The 17,997-nt window shown below is 44.6% G+C and overlaps 1 protein-coding gene across 2 annotated transcripts; it reads right to left on the bottom strand.

Moving 5' to 3' along the window:
- Nucleotides 1–279: 279 nt before the first annotated feature.
- DHX37 (DEAH-box helicase 37) lies at nucleotides 280–17,920 on the bottom strand. 2 transcript variants are annotated; one of them, XM_074921486.1, is made up of 28 exons: nucleotides 17,791–17,920; nucleotides 16,953–17,122; nucleotides 15,746–15,858; nucleotides 14,679–15,009; nucleotides 13,811–13,959; nucleotides 12,871–12,963; nucleotides 12,285–12,381; nucleotides 11,799–11,912; nucleotides 11,019–11,120; nucleotides 10,406–10,520; nucleotides 9,946–10,041; nucleotides 9,260–9,336; nucleotides 8,373–8,511; nucleotides 8,038–8,114; nucleotides 7,247–7,479; nucleotides 6,580–6,691; nucleotides 5,877–5,983; nucleotides 5,291–5,479; nucleotides 5,042–5,166; nucleotides 4,645–4,761; nucleotides 4,351–4,523; nucleotides 3,848–3,962; nucleotides 3,279–3,416; nucleotides 2,826–2,920; nucleotides 2,304–2,377; nucleotides 1,817–1,937; nucleotides 1,274–1,371; nucleotides 280–688 (listed from the first exon to the last, which is right to left on the bottom strand). In XM_074921486.1, exons 1-27 carry the CDS (start codon nucleotides 17,891–17,893, stop codon nucleotides 1,318–1,320), a joined length of 3,429 nt encoding a protein of 1,142 aa, XP_074777587.1. In that variant the 5' UTR covers nucleotides 17,894–17,920; the 3' UTR covers nucleotides 280–688; nucleotides 1,274–1,317. The 2 variants fall into 2 exon arrangements, with proteins under 2 accessions (XP_074777587.1, XP_074777586.1); XM_074921485.1 differs by lacking the exon at nucleotides 1,817–1,937.
- Between the last annotated feature and the right edge of the window lie 77 nt (nucleotides 17,921–17,997).

Genomic DNA, 17,997 nt, shown 5'->3' on the forward strand with positions numbered 1-17,997 from the left:
AGGAGAAAAGGTAGATAGCTGTCTAATTGCTGATTTGCTAATTATGAAGTAAGAGCTTTAACCAGAGCATAATTATGTACTATTGTAAGAATAAAGGCCCTGCCTGCAGAAAATAAAAAGAACACTCTGACTCGTTATTTTAGCTGCTACAAAGGTCAACCTACCACGAGGATCAAAGGCTCAGTCTGTGTTTGGATCTGCAGTCACACATGAGGAAGGGTCCACAAAGGTCTGAAATTCTGCTTATTGCAGCATCCCACATAGAAAACAGTTCTCCCATCCAAACCAAGAACTATACATATTTATTATAGTCCATATGACTAATATAGTCCAAAAAGAAACTTCAGGTAAAAAAAAAAAAATCTGTAAAGTACAATGGATAAAATTATCCAAACATTAGTATTACGAAATACCAGCAAAAGAGCTGGTAGTGATTCTGTGTTCCCAGAAGGCTTCACAGAAAACCAGAATAACACCCAGTTCACTTACAAAAAGGTATCATTAACAATTAAGCAAGTTCATCCGTGTCATCAGATTTCCAAGGAAATCCAAGCTCTAGAAACATCTTGGAGAAAAGGAGCCCATCAAGAACAGAGTCAAGCACTTCACAGTGTTACTGGTGGCCACTTCTTGGCTAGATCGTCATGCATAGCTTCGGGGATCCACTGACAATAGGCTGTGAGCAAATCTGGAATGAAAGAGCGGAGCGATTAGACGCCAATGGGAGCGAGGGACTGGAGCGGTTTTGCTGTGGCGTCACCCTGCTCCCAGGCTGAGAGCAAGAACCAACTTTCCACCACTGACAATGTTGGAGCTTGGACACCTGCATGCGGATATAAAAGTATCAAGTGTGGGAGAATTACTGTGAAAACCATCGCTGCATCACTTTGCTGCTCCTTCTGTAAAGAACTCTTATCATCTGGTACCCTAATACTGAACAAAATTCATTTTACATGGAAAAAAAAAATTTGTGTATGCACTGACAGTATCATTACAGTCTAACTTTCCAAAAGCCCAAACCAAACATTTTAACTGTGGTTAGAACTCCAGAAAAAAATTCTTAAAATACAAATAAATGTTGCTTTCTAAAGTACAAGAAACTCCAGTTCTTTACAAGAACCAAACACAGAGCATTACTGTTTCTGGTTAGAAAACAGCAAATATTTGGAGCTTATCAAATGAAATAATCCATTTTTAAAATTCTAACTCAACAGTGCTCAAGGTAGTACCAAGTCTGTACTGGCATAACTAATAAAGCAAGCAGAACACTTACATTTAGGATTTTTCTTCCACGCAGCCAGTAAAGCATCACGATTGTCACAATTCTCTGCAACTAGAGCCTGCAGGAGGGATTCTGTCCTGGGCTGAAGTCTAAATCAGTCCAAAATAAAACGGTGCAGTAAACCAGTGTTCATTAGCACAGTTCAGCAAAGTGTTACAGCATTGAGGCTACCTTTCTGAATTCATAATCTTAGTATTTTTAAAAGGCTAAATATAGACGTAGAAACACACGACCTCTGGATACAGAGGCATGTCATCGGCTCAAGAAAGTTCACTAGTAGTTTCTTCCCCCTACCACAACTTTTTTGTTGTTAAAAGTAGCAGCAGCAGCTCTTCTTGCTGACAGCATGAAGTTGTCTGCTACGCAGCTGCGTAACACACAGCAAAGCAAAAAGGAATCCATAGGTCTCATGCTGAACTCTGAATTGACTACAACAGGAAAACACTTTGTAATCGTAGGACCCTCAGTTAACATCAGCCACTTTTAAGAAAGTCTTTCAAAATCCTTGCATCTATCAACTCCAGGAAAACTCACAGAAAGCTTATTTTGGCAAACAAGAGCAGACACCAGGAGAACAGCGAGGGAAGCAATAGCCAACAGTCCTTTGAGTGTCGCAGTTCTATAAATGTCATCAAAACCACAAGAAAAACATGCTCTGTGGAAACATGTTTTTGAAAAAAAATTAGGACAGAATAACTGGCCAAACTGCAAAGGAAAGCAACGAAAGTAGTAGTGCTCACCTGACAGTTTCTTACATGTATGAGCAATTAATTTGTATGAAGCAGCCCGCAGAGGTCAGTGTGACCAGCAGGTTGTGTGTGTTCCTCCACACTGCCCTTAAAATCGCCCGATTCTCTTGAGACACGATTTTTCTTGGTAAGAAAACTCATTTTCCTCTCCCTGCAGCTACTGCCAAGATCACTATCTAAACCACCCTTCCCAGCATTGTATTTTTTTAACTTGAAAGGAAGTTAAAAGTGTTCAGTGGAAATAACAAACCAGTTTGTTTTCAACAACTTACTTGGACCATGTCTTCAGCATTATGAGGGGACTGGACAGCAGACACCGGCTGTAAGAACTCAAGTTTTCAATGACCTGGAAGATTTGTTATAACAAGTACATAATGAACAAGGTAAATTAATTGTTCTGTGGAGACAATCATCAATTAACTTGGACTACTATGGGCTCCCATTCTATATCCTCTATTACCACCTCTCTCCCGTCCATGTCTCCATACCAGATGACTAGATGACTCACGTGTCAAAATGGACAAAGACATAAGCTATAGCTTTTTTCCTCTCCAAAAACAAGACTTAAATTTGGGGGTCTCTTTCATCCAAATGCTGATTTTCATGCTGTTTCGTATTTTAAAGATATCTTCCCCACCCCATCAACTGCAGCAAAGTCCTCCAGCCACCAGCCAGTTATGAGGAATGGGCACACACATAAAAAAAAAAGCAGCCACAAGGCTCAACTCCTCCAAAAACAGGGCTCAAAACTTATCGGTCACATCAAGGAAGTAACGCAGCTGGAACACACTCACCTTTCCTTCTAGCAGGAACCTGGCAAAGTATTTGTAGCGATCGATACCTTCTGGGTAATCAACTTCCACAGCAGGGAGCTGCCAGCTAACTCGGTCTGGAAAGAAAGGTCATGGTGAGTCTCCTAAGTGTTCAAAGAGGAGGCTACATTTCCACGGGAGATGTGACAACAGAGGTGCTAAGAGACATGGAGAGGATCCTGCCACCACCCAGCCAGCCTTGCTCCTTCACAGGAGGAGCAGATGGGCACAAAATGCCCATGCGAATGGGAACATGCCAGTATCTAAATGCTATGAATCCCACAGAGCTACTCAAACCACTGTTAAGCTCTTTAAACAGTCCAAGCTGAGCCTGACCTTTCTGGTTTAATGACAGTCTTGTTAAAAGCAGCATCACAGTAACTATGGAGCAGCTCTCGGACAAATCTACCAAGTGACGCTTTTCAAGACACTTACAAAAGACACTCGGTCTGTGACATCGAATCCGGCCTGTTTCGGGGCAGTAAGACGGAGGAGGATTTTCCAGAGGCTTTCCAAAGTGGCAGTATGGAGGCAACAGGGCAGGAATCCACTCAGGTTCGACTGCAGACACACCTTAGGAAGGGAAAACACACACCTGAATGCAGGCTTGCTGCCAGGGGCTGCCAGTCGCTAGCACTCCCCTGAGTACAGAACATGGGCAGGATCTCACCTCCACGGATTTACTTGTATCTCATTTTTGAAACCAACTTTTTTACGTTCTTCTGTTCAGAGACCAGCCCTAGGTAGCTATTGCTGACACAGCTGCTGCAGAGCAGCTATTTCAGAAGCTGAGCTTTGCTCCAGCCAATTCTGCTTGACAAAGAATAAACCAGGCCAATTTTTCCCCATGATCCAGATCTAGAAAGCGTAAGGACCCAACTCCCAGCAGGCACGACCACTCTGTAAGGAGAGCACTCCGTCACCACAGCAAGGGAAACGTTCTGCCAAGGCATTTCTGAATTCCTCACCATACCTGCAGAGCCAGCAGGGACTGCAGCACTCACCTTTCATATACATTTTTGTAGTCTCAACAATTTCTTGATACACCACAAACTCTGGGAGTTGTTTGAAGAGGACTGAGCTTGGATGGATGAACACTGGGTCATCCAGGAGAGCAGTCTTTAAGAAAGCACAAAAAATCGAAGCAGAGTAATATGAGTTACTGGCAATCCAATTTCTTGACTGCATCTAATTTCAAGTCTCTCCAAGATGTACATTTATATGGTTTCCTTAAGTGATGGAGGTTTTTAATAACCCCATAATTTTCTGCTTCGCCTTCTCTGGAGACATCAAGCACTTTGCAAGATGGGCTAATGCTACTTCTTAACAATTCCTATTTGCAAACTGGGAAATTGCAACACTGGAAACATAAATTCTATGGAGAGAAGTTGTAGAAAGCCAGCACACACAGCACCGATGCCGCACCCAGTCAGAAGCCCAGGCTTTGCACAGGAGTGTCTTTCCGCCACACAGGGGAAGAGGAATTCAGTCAAATCAAGCTGTTTACCTTGTAGGCATTTTTCCACTTGTCATCCAGAAGCTCTTCTGCCTGAACCCTTCGGGCAACGTGATCTCCCAGCCCTGCCAGCACAATCTGTCTCAAGAAAGTTGCTTGAGCTTCTGTTGGGGGCTTCATCTTTGGATCAACATAGAGACCAGCATCAGTGCAGACCGAGTTCACTGCAGGGAAAAAAGGAAAGTTAAGATTCAATAGAAATAAAAAGGTTGCAACAAACAAGCTAGCTGATTTGTCACCCCCCAAAAGAGAATAAACACGGCAATTCCTCTCAAAACCACTTACCTGCTGTTGTCAGCTGCCCTCTCAAACGCCTTATTTCCAGCATGGCTTTGTATCGGAGCCCATTTTCTTCACAGAATTTACGGGTACACCCAGCATATTCACAGGCCCCCACTGCTCCTGGAAGTGAACAGTCAGGCAGAGAAAACCACTTAGCCGATCAGCTCTAATTAAACCAACTGTGGGACAGTACTGTCACAGTCAACACGTGCACATCGCAGCTCCCACTTCTCCTCAGCGTGGGACGCTGGCAGGCTGCCCAGAGAACAGCCTAGAAAATGCACTGCTGGACTCAGTCCTACAGCACGGGGATGCTTGTGGTTGTATAAAGCCGAGAGCTCAGGGTGACAGGGAGAACAGAATGAAGTTAACAGCACAGGGAAATCGCTGTCTGCAATACCTAACATCACCATGAGGTCTCCTAGCATCTGCATCGGCCCCTGCCCAGCCCAGATCTTTTGCATCTGTAAAAGCCTTGATTTCTTCCCCTTGAGTTTTGCTGTCTCTTCCTCACTTACTGCTGGCCTAAAAGAAACACAAAACAGAATAAATGAGTAGTGCTTACGTGCAGAGGGGCCTCAATGTAAGAGGCATCAGCTGTGACAAGGTGTGGCATCCTGTGAGTAGGATGTCAGGCTAACTCACTCGCCTGTCAAACTCTTCGAAAAGCTCCCGGACAGTCATGGCAGACACTATGGTAATGGTGTACGGCAGGCAGTCGTGCTGCCTGCTTAAGGCCAACATCTTTGCATAGCGGGGGGCTACAGGGAAAGTGGCCATTATTCTGCCCAGGGGACTAATAGGGCAACTCAGCTTTGCTGCCAGCTGCTGCGTCAGCCTGCGGGAGGAAGAGAAAAAAAATGAAGTCACTTTGCATTGGCACAAGTTTGTGTTTCTGGGTTTGGCAGCCCAATTCATTTTGTGTGTTTTCTCAGATTTTGTTATGTGCTGGTCACAAAGGCTGGGGAAAGATTCCTCTTCCTCATGCAGTTGCCACCCGCCCTGCATGGTACAGTCCTCACAGTGTTTCCCTGCTCAAAGACACCCAGGGTCAGTAAAACAAACACGGGTGAAACAGAGACTGTTAAAATGATGCCAGTCTCTGTACAAAAGCACACACCCTCAGATGCAAGGGCTGAGATGGAAAAGCAAGCAGGACAGCAGTGCCACTGCCTCCGTAGTGGAGGCCGAGCAGCAGTGCAGAGAGGAAATTTGTGGGGGACCACAGACGTTACCTTCCCATCACTGGGGGTTCCTTCAAGGCACCCAGGGCTATCAGCAACTCCTCAGCTGCTGCAAGTGCTTCTGTTGGAGGTGGCGTTGGGAACGGGAAGTTGATTACCTACAGACACCGCGAGAAAAGGCCTCTCAGTACATCACTGACATGGCTCTCACTGAAAAACAGAGCCTGAGTGCAGTAAGAAGTCCTGCAGGGGAGCGAAACCCTCCCATCTGGTTACATACACAAAAGAAAAACATTTGGGATGTTTGCCAAGAGCAAGAGGAAAGGACATACAATGGGAGGAAACAGAAGGAAATTAGAACAAAAACATCAGGAAACAGGAATGCCAGCATCACCCTTAGCTGCCACCGACTGCAGGCACCGCCTAGGGCAGGCTGCTTTAAGGTCTAACTTTTTGTGCTTTCTGAAAGCGATCAAGTACCTCCAAAACACAACCCCTGTTTGGGCAGGGTTTTTCCTCACTCCTAAGAATATAAGAAAGCTCTTATTACCTGAACAAACATGTCTGTTAAGGCCTGGTGGAAATCATACCAGCTTCTGCAATGTGCAGAACCAAAATCAGGTGCCAGGATCCCGATTTCTAACACAAGGTACAACCTCAAGCAATGATGATAAAAGACATCTGTGTTTGTTTCTGGCTCCCAGGGGCAACCGCTTTAATAAGCGCTGTAGTACCAAGCCAATTTACACGTCACCTTTTCTATATTTAATGCCTTCATTTGCAGAATCAAGTCTTCTACCGGTCGCTTTGTTATTTCTGGAGCAGAAAATTTCTCAAAGTCCATGAAGACTGCTGAAGAGTATAACCTAGTGGACCAGAAGTACTGCTTAGAGACTTAAAAGAAATCTTAACTCAAAAGATATGCTTGAAAACTTGGCAAGGGATGTTAAAAAAAAGGCAGCTGGGGGTACTACGTACATAACCATGTAATTATTTACATGCTTGGGGCATACTGCCTTATTCACAAAAAGCTGACTTGGCTTGGAGTGGAATCCATGCTAATCTGGCTACCAAAATAAGGGTTTTCACCAAGAAAAAGGCCCCTGAGAAGCCAAGCTGTCAAACAACATCATCAGTGACAGTTCATGGTTGGCTTCACCTCTCCTATTTGAATGAAGGGCAGACAAAATCAAAATGCTTCAAGCAGCACTAGGTCCTTGTGAAAGGGTGTCCTGGTGCTCCAATGATGCATCAGGACCCAGCCCTGCAGCTGTGCTCCCTCTCAGCTAAAGGAAAGTTAACTCTATCCTGGCCAAAACCAGGACAAAGGGGCAGCAAGATGAGGGAAGCTGTCAAATTCACACTGACACTGGCTGGGCTTTTTGTTTCTCCTAACCTTGCCTCTCCAGGGCAGTACTAACCTGTAACAGTGCCCTGGTTCTGTCCGGCCAGCCCGACCTGCCCGCTGGTTAGCTGAAGCTTGAGATATCCAGGTGACTCTGAAAGACGAAACCCCAGTAATTTTGTCGTAGAAACGTTTCTTGACCTTTCCACAATCAACCACGTATTTGATGCCCGGGATGGTAAGCGATGTTTCAGCCACATTGGTGGCTACAACACACAGTCTTGTGCCAGGAGGAGGAGCCCCGAATACCTACAAGAAACAGATGGGCATGTGAAATGCACTGCCAACAATGGAAAAAAGACAGGCGGTCAACGTGGATGGGTTGTGAAAGGACGACAATGCATATGGCACTGAAGGTGAAACCCAAGAGTGAGACCAAAGACTTAACTCTGTCTCTAGCTCTGGAACTCTCTATCCAGCTCAGTTAATCCCTCAGGAACATCCACAGAGGGTCCAGGTGGACACACCAGTGCTGAGTTGTATTTAGACATGCTGTTGCCACCTCCAAAGCCCAAGGGGGAATGCAAGAATTTGTCCAAACTGCCTGTTGGCAGCACCATCCCGACGTGCCTTGGGGCCGTGACTGATTTTAACAGGCTGCAGGAATGTCACTTGCCATCTCTCCAAAGCTGCTGAACTGGCACATTAGGGAGATCCCAGCCCAACTTGGCCACTGAGCCACTCAAATCTGCCCACTGATGGATAGTGCAAGAGAGAAATTTTAACTCTCAAAGCACATGTGGCTTTAGACAATGATCACACGTATCTATAAGAACCATTTACTCACTGTGACAATAAATCCTTTACCTTTGCTTGTTTCTCCGGTGCCAGCAAAGAGTAGAGTGGGAGCACGTAGAGTGGAAGGGATGAATCAGATTTCTCATCTGTGAAGAAACAAACACATATTGTTAAATATGTGGTAAGTCAACTTCTAGGCTTAGTCCCAGCAATGTCTTCAAGACCACCACTTCATTTGAAGCCAGTGAAGTATTTGGAACAAAGCTGAAGCTGGAAAACCTTAATAGCTTTTCCATGACACAGGTCTGCTGTGTTATCACACCAGTTTATCAAAAGACAACTAGCTTCTGTTGCACATTTCACAGGTGACAGGATATGGAATTTATATTTTGTAAGTGCCAAACCTTCTTCTGAGTCTCCATCTCCTAAATCAAGGTCGATATCAGACCCTGCAATATCATCATCAGTTTCAGCGTCTCTGTCTTCATCTCCTTCATCCACTGGAACAACAGAGTAATTGTCCAGATCAATTTTGGGGAGTGCCTGAGAAAGACACAAAAGACAACCACAGAGCATTAAGGAGGGGACACAAACAGCACTTTTTATTGCTTTGAAAGCAAAGCTGAGCACTTACTCCAAACATTTGTTAATCTGAAGGTGACACAGGGATTGAGAGATTTCATTTGTATTTTAAGGTTGAGGTTCAGCATTTGGTAACTGTGAGAGTCAGGGGGGAATAACCCAAGTATTTTAAACAGTGTTTTGTGCCAAGCCAAGCTTCTTCACTTGGAGGGCAGTGGGAAAGGGTCAAATTTCTTTACTTCAGGCCCCTTCAGCTACCAGGATCCAATGTCAGTGGACAGTATATCTGTAGCATCAGGATCTCCTGCTAACAAAGCACATGTAGGACTTGGGTGGAAGCCAAACACTACCCTTCGTCACAGATGCATCAGTCCCAATTTTGGGTAACAAATGGCAAGATGAGGTGCAGCCCTGGAGCCAGCAAGTCTGGAACTCCTTCCATTAATGTTTCAATGGTCAGTACTCAACCGAAATCAATCCCCTGCCCACAATGCCCAGGGACACATTTCAGCCCTCCGCTGCTCATACCGAAGCAGTTATCGGTGCAGGCAGTATTACTGGATTTCCTGAGAGGACACATGTAGGCTACAAGGCTTCATACAAGTCTAAAACAGCCTGGTGAGAAACACAGCTACACAGGAGTACTGTTTTGCAGGGAGATACCTGCTCCTTCCTGTCTCTTGGAGGAATTCTAGCCATCACACATTACCATAACTTTCTTCCGCCTCCTCGATTTCTTAAATTTTCTGATTTCTTCCACTGATTCTTCTTTGTCATCATCTCCTCCTACAAAAACAGCCAGTGGAATTACTGTTAGCTGAGCATTCTTTCCTCTTGGAAAAGGTAGTGGGAAGAGTCTGGTCTCACTCCCGTCTTTCTGAGGATTCAAAAAGTGTCACAGTGTGAAAAGATGCAAATAGTCACACTGAAGGCAGAGGGGACAGTGATGACACACGAGTTTAACATAATTCCATTTAGGAACCATACAGAGGGTCGACAGCAGCACACTCAGCAGCTGTATGCCTTGAGGTTTAGGAGATGATTAGCTGAGCTATATTAGAATTCGACTTTCTAAACTCATCTTGGGAAATTCCACTATCCTGAAAATAAACAGTCACCAACAAGCAGCTGCGTTTCCACTTTAATTCACAACCAATAGAGTAAATGAAGAAATGCAATGGATTCTGGGGAACTGGAAGACATCACACACATAAACCTCTTCCCCAAACTCAAAACAGCACAAACTTAACAATCAGTCATCAAAATCATCCACAACGAGCCCTCTCCTCAACCCTTTTTGGTGTTTAAAATAAAAGCTCTTATTTTTAGGTGCAAAGCAATCTCACTTAGTGGGATAAATTCAAAGTTTAACAGCTCTCTATTCTATAGCATTACCTGCAGGGTTGTTTTTCTGGAATGGAAAGGCTTTCCTTAGCCTTCTACAGAGAGAGTGAACTTCTGCCTGGCCTGTTAAAAACACCAAAATCCCACCTGCAAGAGAAGAAATCACTCTCAACCTCAGCATAGGTATTTCACCTTGGAAAGCTTCAGATCTTGTTCTTGATAAAAGACAGGTCAAATACACTGTGAAGTAACACAGAGAAACAGGGTGTCTGACTGCATCTGTCTTCTACTAATCCCTTGAGGCATGTGCTAATGTAACTATGATTTAATTGAAGGGTAATTTTCACAAGAGAAACCTGAGTAAAAGCACACAATACATCACTGCAGTCCCGTGTTCAACTTACAAAAAAGCCTCACCCCAACCCAAAAACCTCCCCCTCAGAAAAAAACCAGAAAACTTTAGACATGTGAAGTGTAAAGAATTTGAGAGGTTCTCAAGCAGTGGCCTTACCTGGGGGCAACATTCGATGGATTTTACACACCTTTCTGAAGCACTCCCCACTATAGTCATCTAGGGGAGTTTTCTTGTTAAAATGAACAGTTACAGGGAATTGCCTTGCATCTACCTAGAGATACAAATACAAAAAAAAAGGTTTGTTTGCTGTTGTAACTCCAGCACAATCACTACAGCTTTCATGGGGGAACTAGAAAAGGTCACCCTGTATTTCTGTTCAGCTCCTGGTTTTGGTAACCTACGAAACACCAGACCCTCAGAAATTATCAGTATTCTTTAGCCTGAACACCACAAAACCAATCTAGAAACCAAAACTTTTCCCTCTTTCAGATCATCAACTCAGATTGAGGCTTTCTAGCATTCCTGAACTGTAACTTAAAAAGAGTTTTTCCAGATAATCTGATTCTGCCAGGGCAGTTTTCTGATAAAAGCAGAAAGAAAAACACCAAGCCCCAAAAGAAAATAACTATTTTTAAATTGATATCTGAAAGATTTCAGCACCAGCTGGAAAGATTAGAGTGCCCCTATTTTTTAATTGGCTTTCTAAAGGAAGCCCTCACTGTATTTCAGCCGTTCCATCTGACGCAGATCCCAGCGAGTAGAATGATACCTGAATAACAGGAGGTGTCACAGAAAACAGCCTGTTGTTATCAGTGAAATCTTCAACACGAAGGGTAGCCGACATGATGATCAGCTTCAGTGGCAGCCCCTTCTGCAGGGACACAAGGATGTTACTCTGCGCCTGAGAGCACGCGGCAGGTAAATGGCACAAACCCAGAGCTATCAGCAGGACGGGACAGGAGTTTCTGCACCAAAGCACTCAAAATCCAAGACAACAAAACCATCACGTCGAGTGACAGAGGATACACACGACTTCAAATGCGACGTGTCTGAAAACACACTGGCAATCCTGATGCTGACAGCGACCTGCCCCTAAACCACTCCCTTCTCTCTCCATCCGTACGTGGAACAAAACCAGATGCCCAGCACTGCCCTGCAGCCCACCAGCCCCCAGCAGCAGTCAGGACCAAACACTTCAGGATGTCAGCCCCGAAACGTCTCCTCCAGTGCAACACTAAGCACCTTGCTTTCTAACAGGCTGCTAATTTTAATTACTACATGCGTCTTGTGGCACTTTAAGTCTAAAATTAGTTGGATATTGAATGAAAAATTATCTATTGGTACTGATATGTACTATTTTTCCCCTTTTTGCAGGCTCTGTGCTTCTTCGATCATATGGAAAGACAAACGCATCATCTGAGTGTTATTTCATGGTTTCCATCAGATTTCCATCAAATTACACATCATAGAGTCTCTTCATGTCTAACATCCCCCCCCGCCCCCCACCCTGGCACACCTGCATCTAATACAGAAATACTTCTTCTCTCACCTTTTCACGAAGAGGCACAATGCGAGACAAGAGGCCTATCAAGATATCTGTGTACATACTCCTTTCATGGGCTTCATCAATAATAACGACTTTGTACTTTGAAAGCAGAAAGTCCTGAGAAGAGAGATGGATTTTATCACACGAAGCCTCACCCAAGGCCACCTTTAAGTCAAGACAACTTACAGCTACACAAACACCCCATCCTCTTGGCTGTAGCTTCTCACATATTTGAGCAGAATTTAACACACCCTACACAAAGTAGCCTAGTTCCCAAGACTCTCTTCCTTGCTCTCACTTTACACAGTGAGATAACCTAACATTTACAGACTTGGGCAGGAATATAAATGGTTGAGATGAAATACATCTCTAGTGCTGAAAGGTATTTTGCTTTGAAAGGTTGGTGACAAATCCACACAAAGCAACGGGCCTCTTTTTCCAGCTATCCAGAATATTTTACTTTTTATAATACTGAGGACAGCAACTTACCTTCTGAATTTCTTTCAGCAGCACACCATCCGTCATGAACTTGATTTGTGTTTCATCGCTAACATTGCCTTCATATCGGATTTGGTATGAAACCTCTCTGTGACGAAATACCAGGAGAGCCACAAGAAAAAGCATGGGGAGAAACAGAGAATTCACGTTCACACCAGGAGGCAGCCTTCAGCCTAACTAAATTAAGACTTGATGCCAAGACAAGACCAAAAGCACACCAGCAGCTCCCCAGAGCCTAGCACACACAAAATGCTGGAAGCTGCGATATACAGCAATGCCACTTTGAATTATTTCACTGTTATGGGATGCTTTCTCATATGGAGACAAACTAGCACCGCTTCCCACACGCTATCTCCACAAAGCTCTCTCTAAAAAGTAACTTACAACCATCAGTAGCAGCAAATCTGCATAGATTTTTTTTTCTAGAAGCCCCACAGAGGGGTTTATAAGAAACTTTCTCACAGTTCTTCACCAAAGACTAAACAAACAACATGCAAGTCTTGATTTCAGTCCGTGTCATACACAGAGCATCTCAGTGTTATCTTCCTAGCAAGGTCTCAGCTTTTTTTCTCCTCACCTGTGTGACAAGTTCATTTCCTTAGCGACGCGCTGGGACATGGACACCGCAGCCACACGCCGAGGCTCGGTGATCCCAATAGCACCGTTTGAACTAAAGGGGTCAGGGAAAGAAGAGGAGAGGTTGTTTGGCTGCTTGTTTTAAAGAGAGAAACACTTAGATGACAACAGAATTTCTGCACAATGGTTCTAAATTAAGTAGTATAACTCACACCGTATCACCTTCAGTTGTAGTCAGAAGAGAAAGACAGTAAGGAAGGTTTGGGATTACTCTTCTGTTATATGTGTATCGATCTGAAGATGCATGTCTCACAGGAATTTTTGCCCCAAATGTTGTCTCTAATTGCAGCTCACTGAACTCCAGTCCCCCTGGACTCTGTCACTCCTCCGGTGACAAAGTCCATTTCAGGAGAAACTCAGGCTGGGGCAGCAGCTGCTGGATGCACCTTGACGCAGCTGGCAAGAAGCATCTTATGAGGTGCCCAAGCTTATAAATGTTACCAATAGCACCAGATGAGCCACAGCTATTTTCAAAATTTTATTAATTATTTATTATTTATTTATTATTTCAAAATGTTCTTAAGAAAAATTAACATCTTCTTGCAAAGGTAAAATCAAACATGTGTAAGCAGAGGTTAAACTATGTGAGACAGGCAGACAATAAAGCAGAGATGAGCAGACAATAACGCCCCTTTGTGAAAAACAGGCCAGTGGCTCTGAAGGAAATTTTTCCCTTAGATGTTTCAAAAGATTGCTTATGAGGAGAGACTTTTGCAAGTCAGTCTTATCCCCTCTGGATTTTTTAAATGGCCACTGCCACTGTGCAGAAAAGGCCAGGTTCAGTTCAGCCATATGAGAAGAACAGAAACAAAATCAGAAGTGACTGAGCTCAGCTTGAATTTTTCTCATTACACTTGCTACATCTAAAAGACGACTCGTACCTGGCATAGCCAGCTTCATAGAGAAACTGAGGTACTTGTGTGGTTTTACCGCTTCCCGTCTCTCCACATAGGATCACAATGGGATTCTCACTAATGGCCTCCATGATGATTTGCTCTTCGGCAAGGATTGGAAGCTTCAGTCTTGCTTCCTAAATAATATAAAACATCTATTTTAGTTGCACTGTTTTGTCTCTCGCTCCCTTTCTGTTTGCCCTGGGACCGAAAACCGCCACCTTCCTCAGATTACAAAACCCACAAAAAGGAATTCTGCAAGCTTTGTTGTTCAGAAAGCTCTAAACCAGCTAATATCACCCAGTGTGTCAAAGAACTGGAGTCATCAGAACAGCTTCCCAGAAAGCGGCTGGCAAACCCTGCACTTTAATTTGTGAAACTTCAGAGTCCCTAGAGTTTATTAATAGAGCACTTCAAGGAAAAACTCATTTCACAGCTCTGTCTCGTCTGCTCAGACACATGCAGAGCCTTTCCCATTTCTGCAGAACGCCCTACCTACAGCAAACAGAATAAAACTATCCAGCATAAGACCCAGCATAATGGGGAGCTAAAAGTGACTTCACAAGATTTCCCAGCAAAGAATGACAAAAGACTGCTAATAGATTCTATATTTAAAACTAGGAAATGCCTATACCCTAAAACAAAACTAGTTTTCCTTCTGCTAGATTAGACAGGCTTAAAGCTTGGATGTGTGCATGTACAACTTGCCAGGACGAGGACCCCAGCGCGCTGCTGCCTCGCAGGATCAGCAGGAGACTCAAGGGAACGCCGCGGCGTCCGCAGTGACCTCACCTGATGGAAGGCACCGTAACTTCCAACCCCCTTGATGAGCATTTCCAGGCTCTCAGAGCCTCACCTGAATCTCAGGAGACCTGTCCACCGGAATGAAAACCGCAGGCTTGCGAGGTGCTTTGTTGGAGGCTGCCTGGCAAACTGGTACGCTGGGACCAGCCGGCTGCTGGTTGGCCACCACCTTCTTCACGCCCTCCTCACGCTCTCCTTCTGCAGCATTCAAATCGCTGGCTGAGGACTTTCCAGTTTCTTGTTTCAGCTCTTCCTTCTCCTCCTCAGAGCTACTGGGTCCTTCCTCAGGCTCCGATTCTGAATCTGAGCTGTGTCTTCTCTTGTTTGCACCACTGATGCTCCTGATCTTTTCAGGTAGAGCAGTCCCTGGATCCTGTATCACCCTAGAACAAAACACCAACACGTGAACTACAGTTTGGTCAGTGTTCTCCCAGAACTCAAGCCAGGCATGTCTTCCACACCGACCAGAAAAGTCGCATCATCAAAAGTTTTTTTCAGGTTTTACTCAATTAGGCAAAACTTCTACACCTTGGATGTAGAGCAACACGAGAAGACGTTATCCAGACAGGTTAACCCCGCTCTCCAAAGATCTCCATTCCTGGAGATTTTTACAACTCTGCTAGTTAAAGCCTTGCCTGACCCGTACAAATTGCTGCATTCAAACCTAAACACACTCCATACTGATACTTACTCATTTCTTCAGAAGACATCTTTGTAGTTTATTTCAACTTCTGCCAAAATGCAGCTCTTGATAAATCCAGTTGCCAAGGACCACATCAGCCAACGTTTTACAATATAACAAAAAAGTTAACGTTTATCCAACAGTTATGTAGTTCAGCATAATTTGCAAGAATATGAAGGTGTAACTGTCACACAACTCATCCCTTATGAAAGGGAAGGCCAAGTTATTTTCATTCTCTCCAGAAGATGTCATTCAAACAAGAAAATAAATACCATATTATCAGATAGAAATAGAAAATTATTTAACTCCATCCATTCTGAAGAACCTGTATGCACTAAGAAGAAAAACAACTAAATCAAACCAAAAAAGCGAAGTAGGTTGGCAAGTTTTCAACCACAGTGATAAACCAGAATGGTTCTTTCCAAATAACGCTTTACCTTTTTGTCTGATACATGCGCTCCCCAATACCCAGTTTGGAAGTGGTGTACAGAAGCTTCATTTCTGCCTCAGAGGCTTGGACCTCGTTCAGCTTGCTCAGCAACTCGGCTCGCTATTTGGGAAAAACAGCCAAAGTCAGTGCGTATTTTCACCAAGAAATAATTTCATTTCAAGATTTGTTCTTGAGTTCTAAAGGGTGTCCTCTGGCAAATCTTGCTGTGAACCTGAAAAGACGTTCCTGCTGCTACGAGGTCAGTCCTCCCTGATGAAGATTTCAGTCCTGCACTAGAGCAAAAATAGAAATGCGGACCTGACCCTTCATCGCTGCAATGAAAAGCTCAGCTGCACCCTTCAAGCAGCAGCAAAGAAAATGGATTTGGACTAAAATGCTGGAGGGCTGGAGCAATGGAAGCTTCCCTTCAACTCCCTCATGTGGGACACAGCGCTGGCAGGAGGTCAGACAGCCGCAGTTTAAAGCTACCTCCAAAAATAGTTTGGCAAAACCATTATTCAGCCATGAAAACCAACAGGAATTTTGCCCGGAAAGCTTCTACAAAGACAGAAAAGCTCTATTTGCATACAGAAAATATACAAGAGCTGGAAATAAATATTGCTACTGCCAGTGCTTCTGAAGAGTTAGAGGTGCATGAAGTTTGGCATTTTGCAGCAGGACAAATCTTCCCACACAATCTGTGACAATGCTTTTAAAATGTAACATCATTTACTCTGCCAGAGATGTACATCACAACACGCACCTACTCGGGCAAGGTCAAAGAAAAAACAGGACCCAGGATCCAGAACAGATGCGTTCCTGCAACACCAGATCCACTGAGAGGGCGGGGAATGTTTTTCCCCCCTAGATACACTCAGGAGTCCAGGGGTGGTAGCATTTTTTTGCCCAAACACCCAGCAAAGGGATGGTTAATGCTGTTGTAACATACACTCTTCACCATCTGCACATCCTTGACACACCCCAGACAATTCACACCCCAAAACCCACTGGCTGGTACGCAGAGACCTCACCCCAGCTCTGGTTTTTCATGCCAGGAATGGGCCGTTGCATCCTGTGTTGGGGATTGCCGGTGTCTCGGCGCAAAGAAACCTCTGCAGATGCTTACTAACATCAACCTTGCCCAAAGGCTGGTATTAACGTTATCATTTTAACAGCAGTCACAAAGCTGGAGTTAGCAGCAAGCTACGATGTACCTGTTTTTTCTTTTCCTTCTGTTCTAAAACTTTCTGCAGGTTTTTCTTCTGCTTCTTGCTTAAGGGTTTCTTCTGTTGTTGCACAACTCTGGCTACTTTTTTCTTCTTTGCTTTTTTTGCTGGCAGGACCAGGGCATTACTTGCATCAATTCCCTTCAGCGTTGCTTCATCTAAAAACATGTGTTTGATTATTCACCTGTGCCAGGCAGACTATTTTCAGCAAGGCTTATCACAAACCATGCTGGATTTAGCTGTTTTAAACACAACCCTCACTCCCAGCCAAAAAAATTACCACATTTCAGCAAGGGTGAAAGACCATGAAACCGGGGGCTTAACAACCCTGTGCTTATTACAACTGTGAGGGTAATTTTCCTTGATTTATGTAATAACATTATGAAATTTTTGCCTTTGCTTAATTCCACCCGGGGTCAGCGGAGCAGATCAGGACACAGCGTGTCTTGGGGTGACCCCGCAGCCTCCTGCCTCTCCCAGGCATTAGTGATTTTTAATACTAGAAATCTGTATTAGTAAAGTTTGAATAATAAAAGTAGCATAATAAACGTGCTTTTTAAAAAAGTAACATTAGAGAATGGAAATGTTAAACATCTTTTCAATAATTGCTTTAATAAAGAATTGCTTACATGCAGTAATTGCTTTAATAGCGCTATTAATGCAAAGTCTATATTTTAAAATCACTTTAATGCTGCCTGTAAAAGTATCACAAAACCACAGCAGAGACACGACAGTAATCCTGATCTCAGCGACTCAGCTTTAGCAAGGCGAAGGGCCCGAGCGGCCGGCAGGAACACCAGGCCAAGGAAGAGGGGCTGGGGCGCACCTCCCAGCTCCAGCGGCAGCTCCAGCGGCTCGGCGGCGGGCGGCGGCGCGGGGCCCTGCGGCAGCCGCGCCTTCCAGTTGTGCCGGCGGCGCGCCCGGCCCATGGCGGCGGGACCGGGACCGGGACCGGGACCGGGCCCCGCGCGGCCCCACGTGCAGCTCCCAGCGGCCGCCACTTCCGGGATCGCGCGGTCTCGCGAGAAGGGGC

This window comes from Athene noctua, chromosome 17 (genome assembly GCF_965140245.1).
Source record: "Athene noctua chromosome 17, bAthNoc1.hap1.1, whole genome shotgun sequence".
NCBI lineage: Eukaryota > Metazoa > Chordata > Aves > Strigiformes > Strigidae > Athene > Athene noctua.

Bases quoted from the DNA above. Each gene is read 5' to 3' on its own strand.
- DHX37 (XM_074921485.1), bottom strand. From the start codon at position 17,893: ATGGGCCGGGCGCGCCGCCGGCACAACTGGAAGGCGCGGCTGCCGCAG. The intron at 13,960-14,678 runs GTGAGGCTCTGA...TATATTATTTAG, and splicing joins ACAGGTCTCCTGAGATTCAG to GAAGCAAGACTGAAGCTTCC. The intron at 2,921-3,278 runs GTAAGTGTCTTG...CTTTCTTTCCAG, and splicing joins TCACAGACCGAGTGTCTTTT to ACCGAGTTAGCTGGCAGCTC.